Source organism: Lepisma saccharinum, chromosome 4, assembly GCF_977018435.1.
Source record: "Lepisma saccharinum chromosome 4, izLepSacc3.1, whole genome shotgun sequence".
Taxonomy (NCBI): domain Eukaryota; kingdom Metazoa; phylum Arthropoda; class Insecta; order Zygentoma; family Lepismatidae; genus Lepisma; species Lepisma saccharinum.
The window spans coordinates 75,956,683-75,977,897 of NC_139232.1; the positions used below are offsets into that span (position 1 = coordinate 75,956,683).

General features: G+C 37.3%; 1 protein-coding gene across 2 annotated transcripts; it reads left to right on the forward strand.

Annotated features, from left to right (window-relative positions):
• The first annotated feature begins 12,169 nt into the window (after positions 1-12,169).
• Positions 12,170-18,274, forward strand: LOC145986595 (acyl-CoA-binding protein-like). 2 transcript variants are annotated; one of them, XM_083120788.1, is made up of 4 exons: positions 12,170-12,323; positions 16,090-16,140; positions 16,366-16,480; positions 17,835-18,274. In XM_083120788.1, the coding sequence occupies exons 2-4, from the start codon at positions 16,126-16,128 to the stop codon at positions 17,972-17,974; spliced, it is 270 nt and encodes an 89-aa protein (XP_082976914.1). In that variant the 5' UTR covers positions 12,170-12,323; positions 16,090-16,125; the 3' UTR covers positions 17,975-18,274. The 2 variants fall into 2 exon arrangements, with proteins under 2 accessions (XP_082976914.1, XP_082976915.1); XM_083120789.1 differs by lacking the exon at positions 12,170-12,323 and adding an exon at positions 12,430-12,448.
• Positions 18,275-21,215: the final 2,941 nt, after the last annotated feature.

Sequence of the window (21,215 nt, forward strand, 5' to 3'; positions counted from 1 at the left end):
GACTTCTTCATACGATTCCTTATTTGAGTGATTTCAAACAAAATAAAAAAAATATATACGTATATATTATTTTTCATTGCATTAATGCACTGGTGGCGTTCTAACTTTTCACTCCCAAAACCCGTATACACTGGTATGGAACTGCAACGGCAGATAATAACATGCCAACGTGTTAAACCGCTACAATTGCACCATAACACTCCTCCTCAAACAGTATTATTATTTCCTCTCTGAGATCTGCGACAGTCGGTTGCCTTTGTTGTACATTTACAAAGGATGCCGGCTTCGACAACGATAACAAGTACATATACTGCCACTAGACGATAAGCTGCGCGGCTTTTTCTTTTGTTATGAACCAGGGCCGGCGCTAGTCATTTTGCCTCCCTGGGAGGTGGCGGCAGATGCCGCTCTATTTCGACCCCCCCCCCGGTCATTACGCAGCAACGGAAAATTGAAAATCAATATATTCCTAACTAAAACATCAAAATATAAAATAAATAATGAGACTTCTTATGCTATTTCAATACTATTCAGCGCAAAAGAATATCTCGCTCGATCACAGTTTTCAATAGGCTTATTTTTTTCTTCTCTTCAAATTTTGCCGCTCGGTTCGCCCTCCCCTTCCGCCGGCCCTGCTATGAACTTGGTCACCCATCAAAGCATGGCAATTTTAACACAGAAAACAATATGTATCGCATTAAGCAGCAAAACTGACAGCCTCCTCTATGCAATTTCTACAAGAACACCTGCCGGAGCCAGAGTTGAATTGCTTAGAATTTCCCGAGCTTGGCTATGCAAGGTTTTTGATTTCAACTTCGACAGAACTGGAGGCATTATGGAATTTAACGTTCATTAGCAAACACACACTTTTACATACACACACGCAATACACGCACACAACGTCAAACCGGTCAAATACTTAGTATAAAATAAAAATATGGTGCTTCCAATCCAACAAAACTCACCGCCACTAAAGCTGCTTTCCCCTTCCGTGACAGAAATAGTGCTTCATTATTACAGTTGGCAACACTAGTTACTAGCTAGCCAATGAACATGCACTGCATAAAAGAAGCAACGACTACGCCGTGCTATATTGCCACATTGCCGTCCCTGCTGACCGGTGGGAACCGCGAGCTGGAGAGCTGTTCAATTGTTTTCAATGAAGTTTGCGCGAGTGTGTCCAGGAATGGAATGACAATATGGCAACAATAGCGAAGGTTTTCGAGCAGGGTAGAACACGTGATGCTAAGAGAGAGGGAGACGAAACGAAAATACGTTTCTACGCATCGGCAAATTTACGTGTGTGGCACTCTATTCATTCATTCCTCTCCTTTGATTTAATACACGTTTATCAACGTTTCTAATTGAAATACTTTATTCCAAGCAAACAAGTATTTACAACTGATTAAATATTTTGCTTTTATTTTTTCGAGACATTCGAGACGAGACGAGACTTTTCAAAAGCCGTCCCGTCCCGTCTCGTGTCTCGTCTCGAAAATGAGATGAGACGGGACATGTCACGTGCCGTGAGCAACACTATCCGCCACGGGGGCCGACAACGACTGAGCTACCGCCGCTGTTATCCAGTACCAAACATTTTACAGACTTTATGAAAAAATAATTTCTCTCGTGAGTGTGTTGTGCTGATGGTAATGAAAGTACTCTCTCAACGTTTGAATTATGACCTGTAATGGCAAACAAATATTCAGCAATTACCGTAATTTAAAATGGTTCCAGAAGTTTCATCTTGGGTAGTTTTTAGTTCAATAACAGGGTGTCTACCAAATAACACATCCAGAATTCTTGACTTTTTCTGGACTTTTCTAGACTTTTTTTTTTCGTTTTTGTTAACGTTTATTTATTACTAAGTTGGAAATTAGTAATTAAGAAAATAAATATTTATTTAACGAAAACCCCTACCAAATGGCCAGTTATCGAAATAAATTTAACTATTGAGTTTGGAAGCGCAGCCCATATAATTGTAACTTGCATGATTTTTTTCTGTTACCTATTTTCCTAATTAATATTATGTGACGCTCAAAATGTAGGACATTTTTGATATTTTTCAAATTCAAATTTTGTTCCACATGATGCACCTGCTTTAAATTAAGCAGTATATCAACACTAAGCTAAGCATTATATTTTAAGAAGTGGTGTTATTAATGAATATCGAGAATGTCTTGTAATGCAGCTATAGTATAAAACTTCACATTCACCTCAGTAAAGCGCCAAACACGGATCCTCGAAATACATTGCGAGGGAAGCAAGCAAGAACTTTTTTAAATCCATTTCTTTGCAGGTTTTCAAGAATATTAATTTAATGAGGTGTCAATACTTTCTTAGGGTCCCGAGATATTAATCTTTTCCAGCATCTCTTTTGGCACGTTCGGGGTAGAAAACGTGTGGATACGATATCGCTAAATACAGTCTCTAAAGTTTAATGTTCGAACTGACTCTCCACTACAGAAATCCCTTGACAGTCTAAGATTTAAACTTTATCAAGAGCTTCCTATCTCCCCCTTTAAATTTAATACTCAATCCTACCACAAAAATTACCATGACAATTTTAGACTTACTGTTGATATTGAAGATTGGATATTCCCCCTCCAATACATTAATTCTCAGTCTCTGCACCAGAATTTCCACAACAGTCTTGACAATAGTAATGCACAAGAATTGGATACCCCCTCAATTTAATGCTCAATCCCCCTCTAACTAACATACCCGCCGTAATCGAAGACCTAGATTTGAATACTGCCCCCCAATGTTTAATTCAGAATCCCCCCAGAATCCACGTGTCATATAAGGCCTAATATGTAAGAGTTGGATATTTCTCTCCCCCCTCTCCTTCGATAATACCCTTAAACTCTTTGTTTTCTTCATCTAATGGATTAAATAAAAGTTAAGGTGTAAAATATTTACATATATTTTGGAAAAAATATATAAATGTTATATTTTTATATTATTTGAAGGGAAACCTTCACACCCAAATCGCGATGGCGAAGCTTGCGCCATAATTCCCCACTATGGGCATCCCTGACGGTCATTAGGGAGCATCATTGTTTTATTTATTTATTTATTTATTTCGTCCTGTTTTACATTGCGAAGTTAAGGCTGTGGATGGAGTCTTTTCTTCCTCTTGACCAGGTTTACACAATTTTTGAATATGGAAGTTAGTTGTCTACATTCCAGTATTAAAAAAAGAAGAAAAAGCAATATATATATATATTACATAGGAAAAAAAATAAAATAAAGAATTACATATAGGAATTTAACCTGTACACGAGCACACACAGACACACACACACACACACACACACACACACACACACACACATCCCCAGTTTCGGCATCCAATCGCCACTATTAATTTCCAATGTATGGGCAATTTATTCTGCAAACACTTAGAGGTAACACAAGTAACGAATAAAGTATGTGTGAGTGTTAATAACAAAACAAAAAAATTGCTAGAGAACGAAGTTGAGTAGTTCAATTACGTAGGAACAATTAATGCGTCCCTTCCGTAGTTGCTTGGAAGTTTCGACGGCTTGAAAATACTTATTTTTTTAAGAGCATAATATTATTTGACTACGGTGATTAGATTCCTCTACACAAAATTTCTAAGTAAGAGTATTATGGGGGCAACTGCTCCCTCTTGCACCCCCGTGCGCACAGCTATGGTTCGTTGCCATGCCGATATCACTTGCAAAAGTTACAACAAACTCTTCAACCATCCATCGTAAGTTGGCAGACGACAGCTACGCGGGAATGGGCGGCAGGTGCAGACGACAGAAACGAGCGGGAAACAAATCCTTGTATCTGATTGGATAATTCCCTAGATGTGGCATAGCTAATCGTAAAAAAAAAAAAAAAATTCGCGTCCGGGGCGCAAGAATGCCCGCGTAGTTCTGTCGTCTGCCATCCAACTTACAATGGATGGTTGGTGAAGGGTTTGTTTTAACTTTTGCAAGTGATATGGGCAATGGCAACGAACCATAGGCGCAGGGACGGCGACAGGGGTGGGCAAGGGCCCACCCAAAAATTCCTGTGCCCACCCGATTGCCCACCCAATCAAATTCAATAAGTACATATACTTGGGGATATATGAATGATTCAATAAATGAGTGTATTCTGGTGTTCATAACATGTATATTTTACCTGTGAATATTATCTATGCTGAAATGTTCACATATTATCAACCCGTAAAAAGTAAATTTTGTCATTAGAAAGTGAAAGTAATTACTAGAGCTATTGAAACAAAATCTGTGATCAAATGAATACTTCCATGATTAAAAGCAGTTAGTAGGCTTAGGAGGCTCAAAATTATGCAGGGTATGATCAAGATTAGATCAGAATTTAGGGTGAACTTGAGGACTGCAGCTCCGGGCCTCCACATACGTATATAAATCCCGTATATAATGGTTAATAAATCTCCAAATAAACAAATAAAAACATCATCTTAGCGTCACTTCCTCCGGAACACAATAAATTATTTCGACTTTTTAGTTATTATTAGAATAATTTAATCAAGAAGACTTAGATGGGCAGGTCATGTGACGTGAATGACAGAGGAAAAAATAGTTTACAGGATTCTTGTTGGGAAACCTGATGGTAAGAGACCAGTAGGAAGGCCAAGACGAGGATGGAAGGATAACGTTGAGATGAACCTAAAAGAAACCGGTAAGGATGGGAAAGATTAGATTGATGTTGCCCCGGATAGGGACAGATGGAAGGTTTGTGTTGCTGCAGCCATAAACCTTCTGGTTTAAGTATGCTAGAGAGTATAATAAAAAAAGTAATGTAAAGTGCTCCCCTGTGCTTTGCACCACGCCATGAAGGCGTAAGGGGGTGTGGAGTTAGGGCCCATACTTTCTTGATCTCGGCCGAAGCTGGAGGTGATGTGATCAGAGTATAATATAGTTTTAATTAGCTCTGCACTGAAATTCCAGAAGTGTCCCTTTTTTATTTCATTACAATTTTTATATACCTGTCATCTTGAAATATCAATATGGTATGCGAAATATCAATTTTATATTCGTTCTACTAATAAGTAGGAATCACAATAATCACTACAATACCAAAGAAAATAAATTTTAATAAACCAGTTATGTATGGGAAAAGCTACAGAATTATTCAGTTGCTAATGAGTGGCTTATCCTATTTAGAAATCCTCGTTCCACACATAAATTTTGCCCCATGAATCAGCCGAAAATGTCAACAGAATCTGTAGATGCAGCTGGAAAAAAAAGTTATGTCACGAAGCATCCAGAAGACGAATTTGTTAAGTTTGTTTTTAAGCCCACTTTTATGCTCAGATAGGCTAATCGGGACTAAGCCTACAGTTTAACGTGTAGTCCGAACCAGTGTGCATTGTGCTTCCACCAGAGGAGGGGGGAGTCGAACACAGGACCTCTTCATTTTTAATGCGACAGCGTTATGCCATTGGGGAATAAATATACAGAAAGAACTCGCACCAAACGACCAAACGTGTCATTTTTTCACCACAGAAGATGCGTCCATTTTAAGAGGGTGATTGCCTGAGACAAATGTTTGAGACTTTCGAAAAACAACGTCATTGTTCACGTAATTAGCTGCCTTGATACGCTAGTGAAACGCTGTGCAATTGAAACTACCACCTCAACTTTCTAAGAGATATGAACTAATGAAACTCCATCGATTTGTTTTATTTTAAGTCATTTTTCTGCTAATTTTGATAATGACGACGATAAGGTTCAATGGTGATTAGATGAAAGTAACGAAGGGGCGAAAACAAACACATGCTGACACTCAAAATACAAACCCTCATAAATTTTTACTTTGACAGTGGTTCCAGGTGCCAGGGACTCGTTGCCCTGAAAGAATAAAGTTTCCAGGGTATGTTGCATAGGATAGAGATTGACATTGTAGTGTGTTCGAAATGGTCATGCCATACGACCCAAGACATCTATGAAAAATAGATGAATTATTACTGGTACGGTGATCAACTTCAATGAATTCCTTGTGTCCTAAATCATTTTGTTACCTCAAAAAATATGTTCGTGTAACCATACGTGTATTGTTTCTCCCGCATTAGTAACATGACTGTTCAGAAAACGAATAGCAACTTAGCTAATAATCTCTTCAATTCTGAACAGATTTTTCAATCTTACTTGTTTATTACTTATGAGTGATATTTTGTCAAAGTAGCCTTTCATTAGCCTAGGAATACTTCATGGACAAGGAACAAAGAATTGGTTTTCCGCGTGTGTTTTAAATTATTCCTAATAAGACGTTTATTTTAATCCAAACATTCAGTGGCGGTGATTAGGAGGAGCGGGAAGTAGGGGATGCAGTCCCCCCCGTCACATTTTGCCACTTTTTGCCCCCGCACTATGGCCTCTTTATGCTAAGCCATTTCTACCAAGAAAAAGTATATTGTCCCTGCCCCTCAAATGTTGGCATCCCATCGCCGCTACTACAAATATTTAGATAGATTTGTCAAACCTTGAATGCTAAGAAAAGTGACCCCCAAGGAGTAAGAAAACTCTTTCAGTCAAAAACTCATACGATGAAAATACTATGCTCAGGAACATGCATTTAAATTACGAGAAACTTCACGATTGTCTACCATCGCACTATCTATCACTGTCGCCGAATACTTAAAATCAAGAATGTGCCTTGTATTTGCAACACAATCTTAAACCTAATTCACATTTATTTCACTGTATTAATATCCATGAAGGAATGTGATTAGAATGTATGGCTGCGCATGTGTAAACACTCCCTTGAAATAATTGTGTCCATCAGAGATAAAGCGAAAGGAAATGGAACAAGATGCGACAATATATTAGAAAATAATAAAGAGGAAAACAAGAAAAGGAAATGAAAAAGAAGTAAGAGGAAAATCGGGAGTGTAAGAGAGAGGAGATACATACGTCTTACATACACATACGTAACGTATATACTATATATGGTCTTACATTTATACTGCCCACCCTAATCTATCAATATGGAGCTTCTGCCCACCCGGTCGAAAATTTCTGGCGCCGCCCCTGCATAGGCGTGCGCTCGGGGGTGTAAGAGAGGACCCAATACTCCCCCCAAATACCCTTACTTAGAAATTTTGTGTAGAGGAATGTTATAACCGTTGTCAAATAATACGTATTAATGCTCTGAAAGAAAATAAGTATTTTCAAGTCGTCGAAAGTTCCAAGCAACTACGGAAAGGCGCATTATTTCCTATGTAATCGAACTATCCAACTTCGTTCTCTAGCATTTTTCTTTGTCATTAACACTCCCACATATTTATTCGTTAATCGTTACTTGTGTTACCTCTAGTGTTTGCAGAATAACTTGCCATACATTGGGAATCAATAGTGGTGATTGGATGCCGAAACTGGGGAGGGCAGGCGCCTGTAGTCAGAATTTTATTTCGGGGTGGATCATCCCTTATCAGCAGCCGCCATCTAAAAGCGAAAATGCTGAAGATGGATTTTTCAGTACATTACAACTAATTGTACAAGATGTTTATTCCTGCTAAGGATGTAAAATTAATTACCATTAAACACAATTTAAATTAGATATTTGTAGGAATTCTGGAGGGATTCAGCCCCCGAGCCCTCCTCCTGACTACGTACCTGGTGGGGGAAGAGTCAAGAACAGTTTGATTTTTCTTTGTAGACAAGGTTTAGCATTAAGAGGTCATAGTGCGGAGATAGAAACGTGTGTGTGTGTGTGCGCGCGCTCGTGTATAGGTTAAATTCCTATTCTTATATGTAATTCCTTCTATTTTTAATACCTGTGTAATTTTTATATTCTTTTTCTTCTTTTTTAATATTTCAATGTAGACTACTAACTTCCATATTCAAAAATTGTATAAATATGGTTAGGCTCCACAGCCTTAACTTCGCCATGTAAAACAAGACGAGATAAATAAATAAATAAAACAATGATGTCCCCTAATGACCGTCACTGATGAAAAGGAATAAAGTAGGTGTAGTTGTTTTGAATCTGCTGTACGAAACCATTTTTACATGTAAATTAGTCTCCGAATGACAGAGGGGGGAAATGAAGGAGGGGCAAAGAACATTGGTACCACGGAAATTGGAATTATTTTGATATACTAGTAGATTTTCGATTAGTCAGAACGGACACACTCTATACACGGCCTTGTTTCGTACCCATCAATAGAGAAAACAGTGATATGAAATGAGATTTTCCTTTCTCCGATTGAACATTCATGATGGCTTCCCCCCCACCTAATCGGGGGGTCTGCACACGCCTATGCAACAAAGAAAGGCGCAAGTTGCAAGTAAGTGAAAATGGAATACTGTGGAATCACGATAAATGTGCACGTGCATTACGTTGATTATTTTATGCGTGTTTTAGCAATAACCCAGTGTTGTCCCCCCCTCCCAAGACCAATGGCGCATCTCACCCAAAATCATGTCATGCGTCTCGCCCAAATCATATCATGCAGCTCCCCAAATCATATGATTCGCGCCCTCAAAATATATCGTAATCCCCACAAAGTATTTAATTACCACAGCATGTCTACCGAAAGTTACTTTTTCTTAGCTTTACTGAACACTATACTTGATATGCCCCTCCTCCATACCCATCACTCAAGACCGCCCCTAAAATCCTTCATCATAATCCCCCCAAAATAGTTTGGCTGAATACGTAATAATTGATGTTTATTTGAATGAAATACCATGTTAATTGTTCATATTTTCTAAATTGTTCGATTTTCGAAAAAACTTAAAGCTGGCATATTGATTGGTTAAATGTAGTAAATTAAATTATGTATAGCTATATGCATATAAATAGTGTTTGTGAATAGGTTTATAAAACTCATTATTTGAGTATTTAACACAAATTGTTACCAGTGGCGTCGCGTGAAGTAAATCGTTGGGTGTTCACACCCAGCCTAAATTAAGATAACAAAGAAAAGACAGAAGAGAAACGTGGAGAGTGCAGTGATATTTTACGGGAAGCAGTCACGTTTATTACACCCTTACATTTACATACAATATTAAAAAGTTCTGATTTTAGATCTCGCACAATGCCTTTTTCACAAAAATGGGCAATTCCACATTTTTTATGACAATCTTGTCTTTTCGTTTACTTACGCAATTACCGACTGGAAAGGCTGTGATATTTTAGATTTCTTCCGTTAGTTTTCTGATAATAATTTTCACAGCTTCCCATAGCATTTAGGCATGAATTCAGTTGACAAGAACAAAATAATCTTATTTTAAAACATACAGCAAAAAGAAATCCAACGCGCTTAAGTTAAAACTCCCTTATATTGGAAGCCTGGAGAGAACAAAACAGGGGTTCCTTCGTAACACGCTTTCTTGAAAACCATTTTACACATTTGAATCAACTTTTTGATAAATTGATTAGAAACGATGAATCTTAACAGTAAAAGTTGTAACTTTTCCCCTGCTACTATATTTTAGAAGATATTCCTTGTCAAATATCTCAATATTTGCATAAGGAACCAGCCTTTTCCGTGCCGAGCTTCTCGACGATGACGTCATGTATCCACGGACAACTGCGCATACGATCTGCGCCGCCGAACGAGCACCCCCTGGGTATAGCTGTTTGTAAAAAGAATTCTAACGTCCGGGGCAGGCACCCGGTGCTTAAGCCGCCTCCGTAGGATGCGCGCGTGCCGCGAACGGCATTCCGTATCCTATATGAATGCAACCACATAAAAAAAGTAATGAGAGTTGCCACTGGCCAGTGTCTGGACTTTGAAAGTAAATATCTTAGAACTATTTCTATGTACGGTTGTGTTCACAGGACTTGTGGGATTGTCCATCACCATGTTCGTGCACTTTATTTGACCCAATAATAGCTTCAAGAATTAAAAAAAAAACTCAAAACAGGCTGTTGACAACTTCTGCACCAGCATACATAGAAGTCCATCGCTTAAAAACACATAGGATGTTACAGAAAAAAAATAATGAATATAGTCATGGACAATTTGCACGGTAGTACTTATGGATTCCACATACTACAATCACCTCTATTAGTAGTCCTGCAGTTTGTTTCTTTATACGGCATATTTACAAACGATACAATTCAATCAACAAGTGAATAAAAATACGCTGTATAAAACACACCTTATTACTAACTTCGATGAGTCTGTACAGTGGGATCCATGAGTATTACCGTGGAAATGTCCATCACCTTATTTGACCCAATAAGAGCTTCAAGAATTAAAAGAAAACTCAAAACAAGCTGCAGACAACTTCTGCACCAGCATACATAAAATTCAATTTGTTAAAAACACATAGGATGCAAATTAATGGAATATATAGTCATATGGACAATTTGCACGGTCATACTCATGGATCCCACTGTACAAAACACTGGAGTTCAGTACCGGAGAGATTAGCGAACTCTGTCTGATGCTCGATGACTAATCTCAAACTACAGCGCCTTGAATAACGTAGTGTGGAAAACGGCACTGTTCTGGCTTCTCTGGCTGGTTCCACTCGAAAATGATACCGCTAGAGGCGCTGGTGTCGGTACACGTGCTATGCATTCGTCTGCTTATAATGGAAGTAAATGGAGTTTTCGCTGCAACGTCAGGTTCTTTTACATGAAGCATTTCTATGAATGTGATAATTGCTATGATATTTGGTACAGTGATCGCGAAGATATTAACGAACATTCTAGACAGTCGACCACGTCCTGTTATCGTCATACTTTCGTTAATAATACGGGAGAAAAAATACGCGTGGAATGCTCTTGGCAACTGAATTTTTGTGTATGAATTAGGTTCATTATTATCATCATCATCATCATTTCTTTTAAAGATATACACACTGAAGCATTTGTATTTTTGATCTTAACTGTCTCTTTTCTTCCGCTTTAAACTAATCGCGGCGATGATGATGATGATGATTGCATGAAACGTCAAGGGGAACCCCACAAAACTTTCTTAGTGCCATCGACATGAGTGTAAGAAAACTTTCAAACCGATGGGACAAGCGACACGGGATGTTCACACTGTCACACTAGTGACACACACTTCCAGACTGTAAAATAGCATTCATTGCACATGAGGGTCCAAACAGCAAACGACACGTTCATATGGCGTATTCGCGTGCTACTTGTTACTTCGGTCGGGAAGCTCCTTAAAGGAAGGGTGCTCAGACCGAAGCGACGCGCTACGGGGGGAGTTCCCAACTAAGCGACATGGTGCCTTCAGTCTATTAGCAAGCGTTCGCTGCTAATTGTGCAAACAACAGATAGGCGACACGATAAACCGCACATTACAACAACAGATCTCGGCGACACGATAAACCGCACATTACAAAAACAGATCTAGGCGACACGATAAGCCACACGCGTCGTTTTGTCGCTTGTGCGTCGCTCAAACTGGGACATTTCCTCAATAGCTTGCCACATGTTGCCGTGGTTTGTTGTTCGCGCATGCGCGATGCAATGAATGTCTTACTTTAAGGAGATTGCGCACCAAAGCGACAAGCGGCACGCGACACTTATCGCTTGAGGATTTCACCAACCGAACGCTGGCCTGTGCTTCCCGTCATGCCGCTACGATGTGAAATGTTGCTCTTGATTGTCTCATTTCCAAGCAACATGTGTCGCTTCGGTATGAAAGTTGCCTTGGACCGAAGGACCCGTGTCGCTTTGGTGTGAAATCCTCGTATCATTTGTCGCGTGTCGCTTTGGTGTAAAATCTCCTTCAGGAAACTGCAGTCAGAGCTTGTGTCCCTACGGTTCGAAAGGCTGCATTGATTACAGGTTGCTCGCTTCCAAGCGACACTTGTGGTTTGTCGCCTCGGTATGAAATATCTCTCAGGATACTATTTATATTCTAATAACATAGAAAAATAAAACTCTAGTACACAATCCAGCACCTGACGCCCGGAATCACTTTATTAATTTTATTTTACTTTTCTTTCCAAATTAATGCCGTTTCGTGACTACAAATCACTCCACAAATATAACTGTTTCCATCAATTCACTTACCGCCTTTCTAGAGAAACAAATCTACACAATATATTCCAAAAACTAACTAAGCTGCATTACTTTCATAACAAAATTAGCACCTGTGTCGACCGCACTGCCATCTACTTGTCATCGTCTCGGGGAACCAGTTTCTTGGGTCGTTTTCCACACTACGTTATTCAAGGCGCTGTACTCAAACACCGTACCGCCATTAGTCAGCAGTATTCGACTATTTCGTGTCATCACCCGCCCCTTGACCCACCCTAACCGGCATTTGCAAAGAACAAGTGTCTGCAAGCAAGAAGAAGCGATAAGCTAGTACGTGTTGATTGCCGCAGGCGTTTACGTTACCTGTAAGTACATCATTTTGTGGAGAGGTTGTGAGAATAGAACTGTTAGGATTATAGTTCTCGTGAAGTTTTAAATCTTTGTTTCAGATGTGGACGTATTTGAATATTTGAAATGATACTACTGAAAGGTGTGCAAATATAATTGGGCGGTTCCATACCCATTGTCGGTATTAATCTGATATTCCCCGGACAGATTTCTTCATTTTTACAGAAGAAACAAATGTCAAAAATTGACAAAACGAAGAAGTTATAGGTGTCCGGGGAATATCAGATTTTTACCTAGACTAGACTTTAAATTAAATTTTCTGATCTAGAAGCTGATGTTTGCATGCTTAGTTCTCAATTGTGCAATTTTGCTTAGGTTCCTACTTCTGATGGCATTTTCAGCCCGTCAAGTTTGAAATGAATCAAATATGCGAGATTGAACATTGACTCTTCATTGGTCGGTTTCCTCTTAGTTCAAAGAATTCTTACAAGAGAGAAATAGGTGGTTAGTGATTTAAACTGATCTTGAAATATTTAAAACTATGGAGGTGTTGACTGCAGTGTAATGGTATAGTGCGACCACAAGGAAAAGAAACTTAGACGAAAAGTCTCCGCACACCTTTCCCTTCCTCAGTTCAGCTCTGGCCATAAGAAAGTATGCTCCACTCTGTCCCTCCCCTCCACGCGGGGGTACGGTGCACAGAAGTCGCGGGTCTGCGCAGGTTTTTTTTTGCTTGAGGCTCCACTATAAGGGAAAGTTTGAAAATTATTCTTGCATTTCTCCATTCTTCCAAATCGGAACGACTTGAGATGACCGGACCCCTCTCCGATTTTCTTCATATTTGGCATACGCACTAATTGAGACCTCCTAATCACGAATCTGAAGTTAAAATTTGTCGGAAACGTCTAACGTTTGCCTAACCTAACCACGTGCCAATGGTTCGTGGGGCTAGCGCCAATGGTTCGTGAGGCTAGCGTCAATGGTTCGGAATTTCTAGACGTGACCGACAAATTTTAACTTCAGATTCGTGATTAGGAGGCTTCAATTAGTGAGTATGTCAAATAAGATGAAAATCGAAGAGGGGTCCGGTCATCTCAAGTCATACCTCCAAATCTTACATAGAAAGACAAAATAGTTTATTTTTGTTTCATAACCCATGTTTTTACTATTTTGGAAAGTAGACAACTTTTGTTAGACATGTGATATTTTTTCTTTTCCTTTTTACTACGTTCCACATTATTTTTGTTTTAATGTAAAGAGTTTCTAATAAGGGTTTACCTGATTTCAACGTATTCTTACAGGGTCATTCCATATCAATTCAACCAAAAAATAGAGGTTTGGGAACCCACCATCTCAGATTTTTATGAAACTTGGTACATTCAATCCTTCCATGGTGGTAAGGAACCACATAAAATTTTTCGCCTCTAACTCATCTGGTTTCAGAGTTATGGCCTCTCAAACTTTCAGCCAACTCTCGTTTTCCTTCATTTCCGAAGCCCTCATTGAAACCTGCAGTGCTTTACAAAAAAAATTCTATCTTGCTCACACATGATTCAATCCTTTTGAAATTTCACAACAATATTAACCAAACAATAGGCATTTCAGAAAAAAATATGACATCACATGATATCAATATTTTAGTAAAACAAAAAATTAATAAAAAAAATATTAGCGGGATTTTGTCGCCGAAAACATGCCTTGCTAAAATTTCAATTATCATTAAAAGGGAATGAATTAATACCAGCATAAGTATTTTTAAAATTAACCTGGATATGTATTCTAACTTACCCAGCAATAAAAGTTATGGTTATTTAATTCCTTCTATAAATATAATATACTTATGTCTGATATTTGGATGAAATGGCTTCCGGAGTATTAAAATATTTTGGTTAACTCAAAATCAATCAAATAATGTGTTATAAATTAATCAGTGAAGCAAACTCTAAAATCTACACTTTTGTTTATTCTTTGAACATTGTTGTCTTATTATTTCCTTGCTTATTTATAAAATAATTTATCCATATATAAGCAAAATATATATGGTTCAAAAAAAATCTTTGTTTAATGTTGTGTTCTTTGTAAGCAGCAGTTTCATGATATGTCAACATTACCTGAGAGAGAATAGCAATGAAGATGACGATAATGATAATAATAATAATTTATATTATTTTATTAATATGAAATCATCATTGAACAATATCAGTTATTATGGTATCCCCTCCTGCTTCAACATTTGGTGTTTGATGATTTATCCATATAGATATTTAAATGTGATTGACCAAAACACAGGTTTAAAAATTACCATAATAACTGATATTGTTCAATGATGATTTCATATTAATAAAATAATATAAATTATTATTATTATCATTATTGTCATCTTCATTGCTATTCTCTCTCAGGTAATGTTGACATATCATGAAACTGCTGCTTACAAAGAACACAACATTAAACAAAGATATTTTTGAACCATATATATTTTGCTTATATATGGATAAATTATTTTATAAATAAGCAAGGAAATAATAAGACAACAATGCTCAAAGAATAAACAAAAGTGTAGATTTTCGAGTTTGCTTCACTGATTAATTTATAACACATTATTTGATTGATTTTGAGTTAACCAAAATATTTTAATACTCCGGAAGCCATTTCATCCAAATATCAGACATAAGTATATTATATTTGTAGAAGGAATTAAATAACCATAACTTTTATTGCTGGGTAAGTTAGAATACATATCCAGGTTAATTTTAAAAATACTTATGCTGGTATTAATTCATTCCCTTTTAATGATAATTGAAATTTTAGCAAGGCATGTTTTCGGCAACAAAATCCCGCTAATATTTTTTTTTATTAATTTTTTGTTTTACTAAAATATTGATATCATGTGATGTCATATTTTTTTCTGAAATGCCTATTGTTTGGTTAATATTGTTGTGAAATTTCAAAAGGATTGAATCATGTGTGAGCAACATAGAATTTTTTTTGTAAAGCACTGCAGGTTTCAATGAGGGCTTCGGAAATGAAGGAAAACGAGAGTTGGCTGAAAGTTCGAGAGGCCATAACTCTGAAACCAGATGAGTTAGAGGCGAAAAATTTTATGTGGTTTCTTACCACCATGGAAGGATTGAATGTACCAAGTTTCATAAAAATCTGAGATGGTGGGTTCCCTGGCCTGGTTGAACTGACGTGGAATGACCCTACATTCAGACTTATAATGTGGATAATATGCCTCAAATCCAGCTGTTATGTCTCCCTCCCTTTTAGTTCTGTCTAAAAACTTATTACTTTCTTCTACGATTTCTGTTGTTACCCAAGTTTTTCTCTACAAGTCAATTTTTTTTATTAGCCACTTTTAAATGCTATATTATAGTTAGTACTTGAACACAAGAAATGTGTTGTATGCTATATTTATGGTATTATACTTTTATAAATCACTCCAATCTTTCTCGCTTTAACAGATAACATAAATAGTCTACATTGCATTACATGGATTTCGTAAAGAATAGGGTACTTGAACTTTTTTTGTCAACCTTGTGGGTTCCTTCACCATAGCTTATAAATGTTGGTTTTGGGTAATATATTTTTGTTACTCTATATATTACTTAACATGTCTTCATTAAGGTTCCCCACTATTGCTGCTACCTGGTTATTTTTTGATAGATTATGTAGCTAATTGTTCAGATTATGTATTACTTTTGTGTGTTACAATTGCATGATGCATAAAATTATTCATAAATTAAATTTTGTTCGTTGATTAGAACTTCTTTTCCATTCTAGGTCATCCAAATAGGACATATTTCAGAAAAGTAGACCATGTCGCTTGATGAGGTAGGTTACACCTAAAATTTTGCCTCAAAATGAGCAAACCCTATATGTTACAACCATATTTGAAGTGGGTGCCAGATATTTTTTTTAAAATGTAATCCTAGTTTTATGTTAAAATTATAATTCATCAATAGCCTGTAATTTAATTGGTCAGTTAAGTCCGTAATTGTGACTAGCTTCCACTCCTGTCATCACTGTTAATTTGACGTATCTCTTGTTTTATTATAGAAGTTTAACAAAGCTGCAGAGGATGTGAAGAACCTGAAAACTACTCCCGCAGATGCTGAGCTTCTGGTAATTTATGCTTTGTTCAAGCAGTCCACTGTTGGGGATGTGAACACATGTAAGGAGATGTTGATTGCCTTATTTTAAATGGTGGAGTTAAGGCTGTATTTTAAATGGTGGAGTTAAGGCCGTATTCAACCTTTTCTTCTTGCATTTTCTACATGAATTTAATTCTATATGTGTCTGTTAGAACATACTAAGCAGGTTGCCAGATATCTTGGTTTTGCTTTTCATGGAGAACAATTTTTTTCTACCTGCTTATATGTATAGGTTACAATTGTTAGGTTTTGATGCCTTTGAATTTTTACTTTCTCCTTTCATCTCCTGTATCCTCGTACAATATCCTTCCACGTGAAAAGTATGCTACAGACAGCAGTGACACGTGAGTGCAGTCACTTGAACAACTTACTTTTCACGATGTATTTCCTTGCAAATTGATAACTGTCTTCATCTACATTAGTTTCTCTGAACTTCAAACTTACTTCCACAACAATTTCCAATATTCTGCATCCATTCCTCATCCTTTTGTAAAACTTTCAAAACTCATTACACAATAAGAAATGTGCGTAATTTCTTTCATTCATATATCCAAATGAATCTTTATATCAGTAAAATTGTCAAAAGCTGAAACCAAAGTAGCACATGTCCATTAATGTGCGTACTGACTAAGAATTCTTGAATTTGGGGAAGTTAATGGGATTTATTGACAAGTGTTAGGAATTCATGGAACAATAATAATCTCGGAACATTTGGAGAAACTTGCTTGATTGTAACAATTCATGTTATTGAACATAGTTATGCTTTAAATACTATTAAATTAGTTTTTTTTAATGGAAATTATGGTTAAATCTCTCAAATACTACAGTGGAACCCCAATTTTACATTTTCGTGCACGTTTTCATCTTGGGTCCGATAATACTGTAAAATTGAGATTCCACTGTATTCATTAAGATTTTTAAAATTGTTTTAAGTTGCTGGGAATTTTCTTAGTTTTTCATTGTTACCATAGAATATGAACTCTCACGAGTTTAAGAAGTAATGATTTTTTTTTCCTTATGGATGTTCACATTTTCAGATTGCAATTATGCAAAGGTCATTTGAAAAGTTCTTGGAATGAAGTACAAACTATAGGCTTGACTCTTGAGAAAATTGTTCACACCTTTGACTCCCCCTTGACACCAATGCACCTTGTCCAACAAGGTTTCAAAGTCGTCATGCCATCATGGAAGTCTGATTCCTCTAGGCCTGTTACTTATGAAAATCACTCCATCATTGACAAGTCAGTTTCGTAATACTACCGCTGTCATCTGTGTGTCATCCCAAGAATTTTTCAAATCATCATTATGTATTAAAAAAAAATCATTTAATATCCTGTGTCGAGTATTGTAAGCTTACCTAATATATTTTTCCAGCACGGCCGGGGTTACTTGACCTAAAAGGAAAAGCTAAGTGGGATGCTTGGAACGAGAAGAAGGGAATGGCTCAGGAGAAAGCCAAAGAGGAGTACATAACACAGGTTGAAGCACTCGTAGAGAAGTATGGCTTGAAATAGCTTTCGTGAAAAGCCCATTCCACATCACGTTTGCAATATTGCACATGAAGAATAAAGAACAAAAAGGCATTTGCAATAAGACTGTCTTTTTGATATGATTTGTTGAGAGTTCATGTAGGGCAAGTAATTGTTTTGGGATAAAAATATACACAATTTTTAAATTATATTTTTTTTGTTGATTTTTTTTTTGTTCAAGGGAATTGTGGTACATATCTTTTTGCATTAATGCATGCTCTTATTGGATGTTATTTTTGTGAACTTTATACAATTTACAAAATAAAATGATGTTATGACTTTGTATGTGCTTGTATCATTTCTAGTTATCTTTGTGTGCTGTCATACTCATTCTTTGTTGTGTCCAATCAGGCTTAAAGGGATGAATCTTGATGGTTTAGGTGCTAAAATATACTTGTGTAACCTGAATTTGAATAGTTGCAAAAGTATTACATAAGATGGGTGCTATTAAAATAATCAGTATCTCTATTTAGGAAATGTCTGTGCTATCATTCATCCATTCCTTTAAAGAAAAAAAATGAAAAATATAGTAGACTAAAGGTGAGAAAGGTTCATGAAACAAGGTATCTACTCTCATTTTGATCTTTCTGAACAACAATTCATTCATTTCACGGGATTATTTAAATTGGTAAAATGTTAATTGGCAGAAACGAAGTATCCCGTCTTATCATAAACTAGCTGCCTACATGAAGGAAGAACTTGGGACAATAGGTTACTTTATCATTTAACGTGCCATATTGTAACTTAGCAGGGGTGCTTGTTTTTGCAAAGAGTAATTCAGTATGAATTTGAGATTGTGAATTTGGTGCAAGTAAGACCAGGTGTGTAAATTTGAAGTATTGCAATAAAACTTAAAACCATCCAGTTGTTTTATTTACCGATTAGCACAACAAAGGGCACCTCACCTGCCGTAGGGTCTGCTCTAATATAAATCACTAATTGTTTATCAATATTTATATAGGACACAGGAGATTCCAATTAAACTAACTTCTCAGATTTAGTTGTACTTTTCTTTAAAAGCACCAGAGGATAAAGATCCTTTTTCAACTTTACTAGATGACTGGTGGTGATGCTGATCTCATAAAAGGTTTGAATGTTATCTGCTTGCTGCTGGAAGCCATAACAAAAGAGTGGGAGTATGTATTTTTTCAGAAAATAATGCTGGTGTGCTTTTTGCGAAGCTGTAAACTGAATTATGGTGCAAGACTGAATTGACATCTTAAAATGAAGAGATGTAAATTTTTCAGCCAAATCTTAACGTTAATTTTAGAAAAGCTAAATAAATGTAAAAGATATACGAGGGATGATAAAAAAAAATACGAAGACTAAATTCCAGTAGCTATTGATTAGGCCTACTTCATGCTACACATCATCGGAGTGAAACCGGCATCATTGCTCCGGCTGCGCCTACGAACATCCATCCAGAAAAAGAGGCCCGGACTTCTCTTCTCACCACAAGTCATCCTGCTTCATGACAATGTGACTCCACACATAGCTCTTAACCACTTGCCTTACTAACCCGAATTATCTCGGATGTGGTACTCTTCCGGCAAAATATTATCCCGAGTTATCTCGGAAACCTGAGGAGTTTGAATGTAATTTTTTTACCGGCCCGTACTGAGTCTGGCGGAACTTTCATGATGAATTGGGTAGGTGGAGTTAGTTGAAAGTCCGGCCAACAGATGTCTCGAGCGTGCACTAATTTTTGTGCCTGCCTTGAGGCGCCAAGAAGTGAAGAAAGACTACAGCTTTTCTGCATTGCGTGACATTCGGTTGCTTGCAAGAACGCATTGTTCGGAAGCGTTGATTCGGTTGGAACTTTCTCGTCCTTTTGGCAGCAAAATGAGTGATATAAGCACAGACATAAGTGCATCAGAGTGTAGTGTAAGTGCTAGTGGCAGTGAAACAACGCTAACTGACTGTGATGATATTTCAATCGAAAGTTCGCATTCTGATGTTAGTTTGACGTCTGTACGAGTGTGGCAAGAACTTGATCCTGAATCTCAAGCACCAGCTCCACCACGCTTTCAGTTTTCTGCTCAACCACGTGCCAAGTATGATGTAGACGAAAGTAAGGGCTTGATACAATTTTTCGAACAGTACATTGATAATGATATTGCGACTAATAGTGAATGAAACGAACACATTTGCAGTGCAAGAAGGGAATGCAACTTGGAATCAAGTAAGTGTGAACGAAATGCGAATTTTCCTTGCTCTTACAATACTACAAAGCATTGTAAAGAAACCCGACCTACAGTTTTATTGGACAAAAAATCCATTGTTGCTAACTCCATTTTTTTCACAAACAATGAGCTACCGTCGTTTCCTTGAGATCAAAAGGTACCTTCATTTTTCAAACAATCAAACCTATGATGCAGCAACCCATCCAAATCCAAAGCTAAATAAAATATGGCCCATTATTGAACATCTGTGGCAGAAATTTCAAACACTTGTTACACCAGAAAGAGAACTATCTATTGACGAAAGTCTTCTTATGTTCAAGGGAAGGTTGGGTTGGATTCAGTACATACCACTAAAAAGAGCGAGGTTTGGGATAAAGTCGTATATGCTTTGTGAATCAAAAAGTGGCTATGTTTGGGATATAATTGTTTACACTGGGAAAGATACACACCTCATGGAAGAATACAAAGATTTACCGGTGTCTTCCCGTGTTGTTATGTCTCTCTTACATCCTCTTCTAAACCAGGGATTCAGCGTAACAATGGACAATTATTACAATTCACCCCAGCTTGCAGATATTCTTATATCAAACAAGACAGACGTTTATGGTACACTAAATACAAACAGATAAGACTTACCAAAGGAACTGAAAGATACACGAGTTGAAAAGGGAGGAATCATAGGTTTCAGGAGGGGTAAGGTAAAGTAACAGTTATGAAGTGGAACGACAAAAAATATGTTGGTCTATTGTCGAGTGTACACCCAGTTGATATGGTGAAAGTAGAGAGGCGGGGAGAAGCAAAATATAGACCTCGGGTTGTTATTGACTATAATGACACTATGGGTGGGGTGGATAGGGTAGATCGGCATCTTGCTGATTATGCAACACCCAGAAAGCGTGGCAAAAAATACTATAAGAAGATTTCCCTACACCTTCTTGATCTGGCCATATGGAACTCGTTTGTTTTGTACACAAAATGTGGTGGAACAAAAACACACCTGGAATTCCGTCTGGAACTTGTGAATGACCTGATCAAGCAGAACC

Excerpts from the sequence above, each read along its gene's own strand:
- LOC145986595 (XM_083120788.1), top strand. Across the intron at positions 16,481-17,834 it reads TGTTGGGGATGTGAACACAT|CACGGCCGGGGTTACTTGAC; the intron begins GTAAGGAGATGT and ends ATATTTTTCCAG.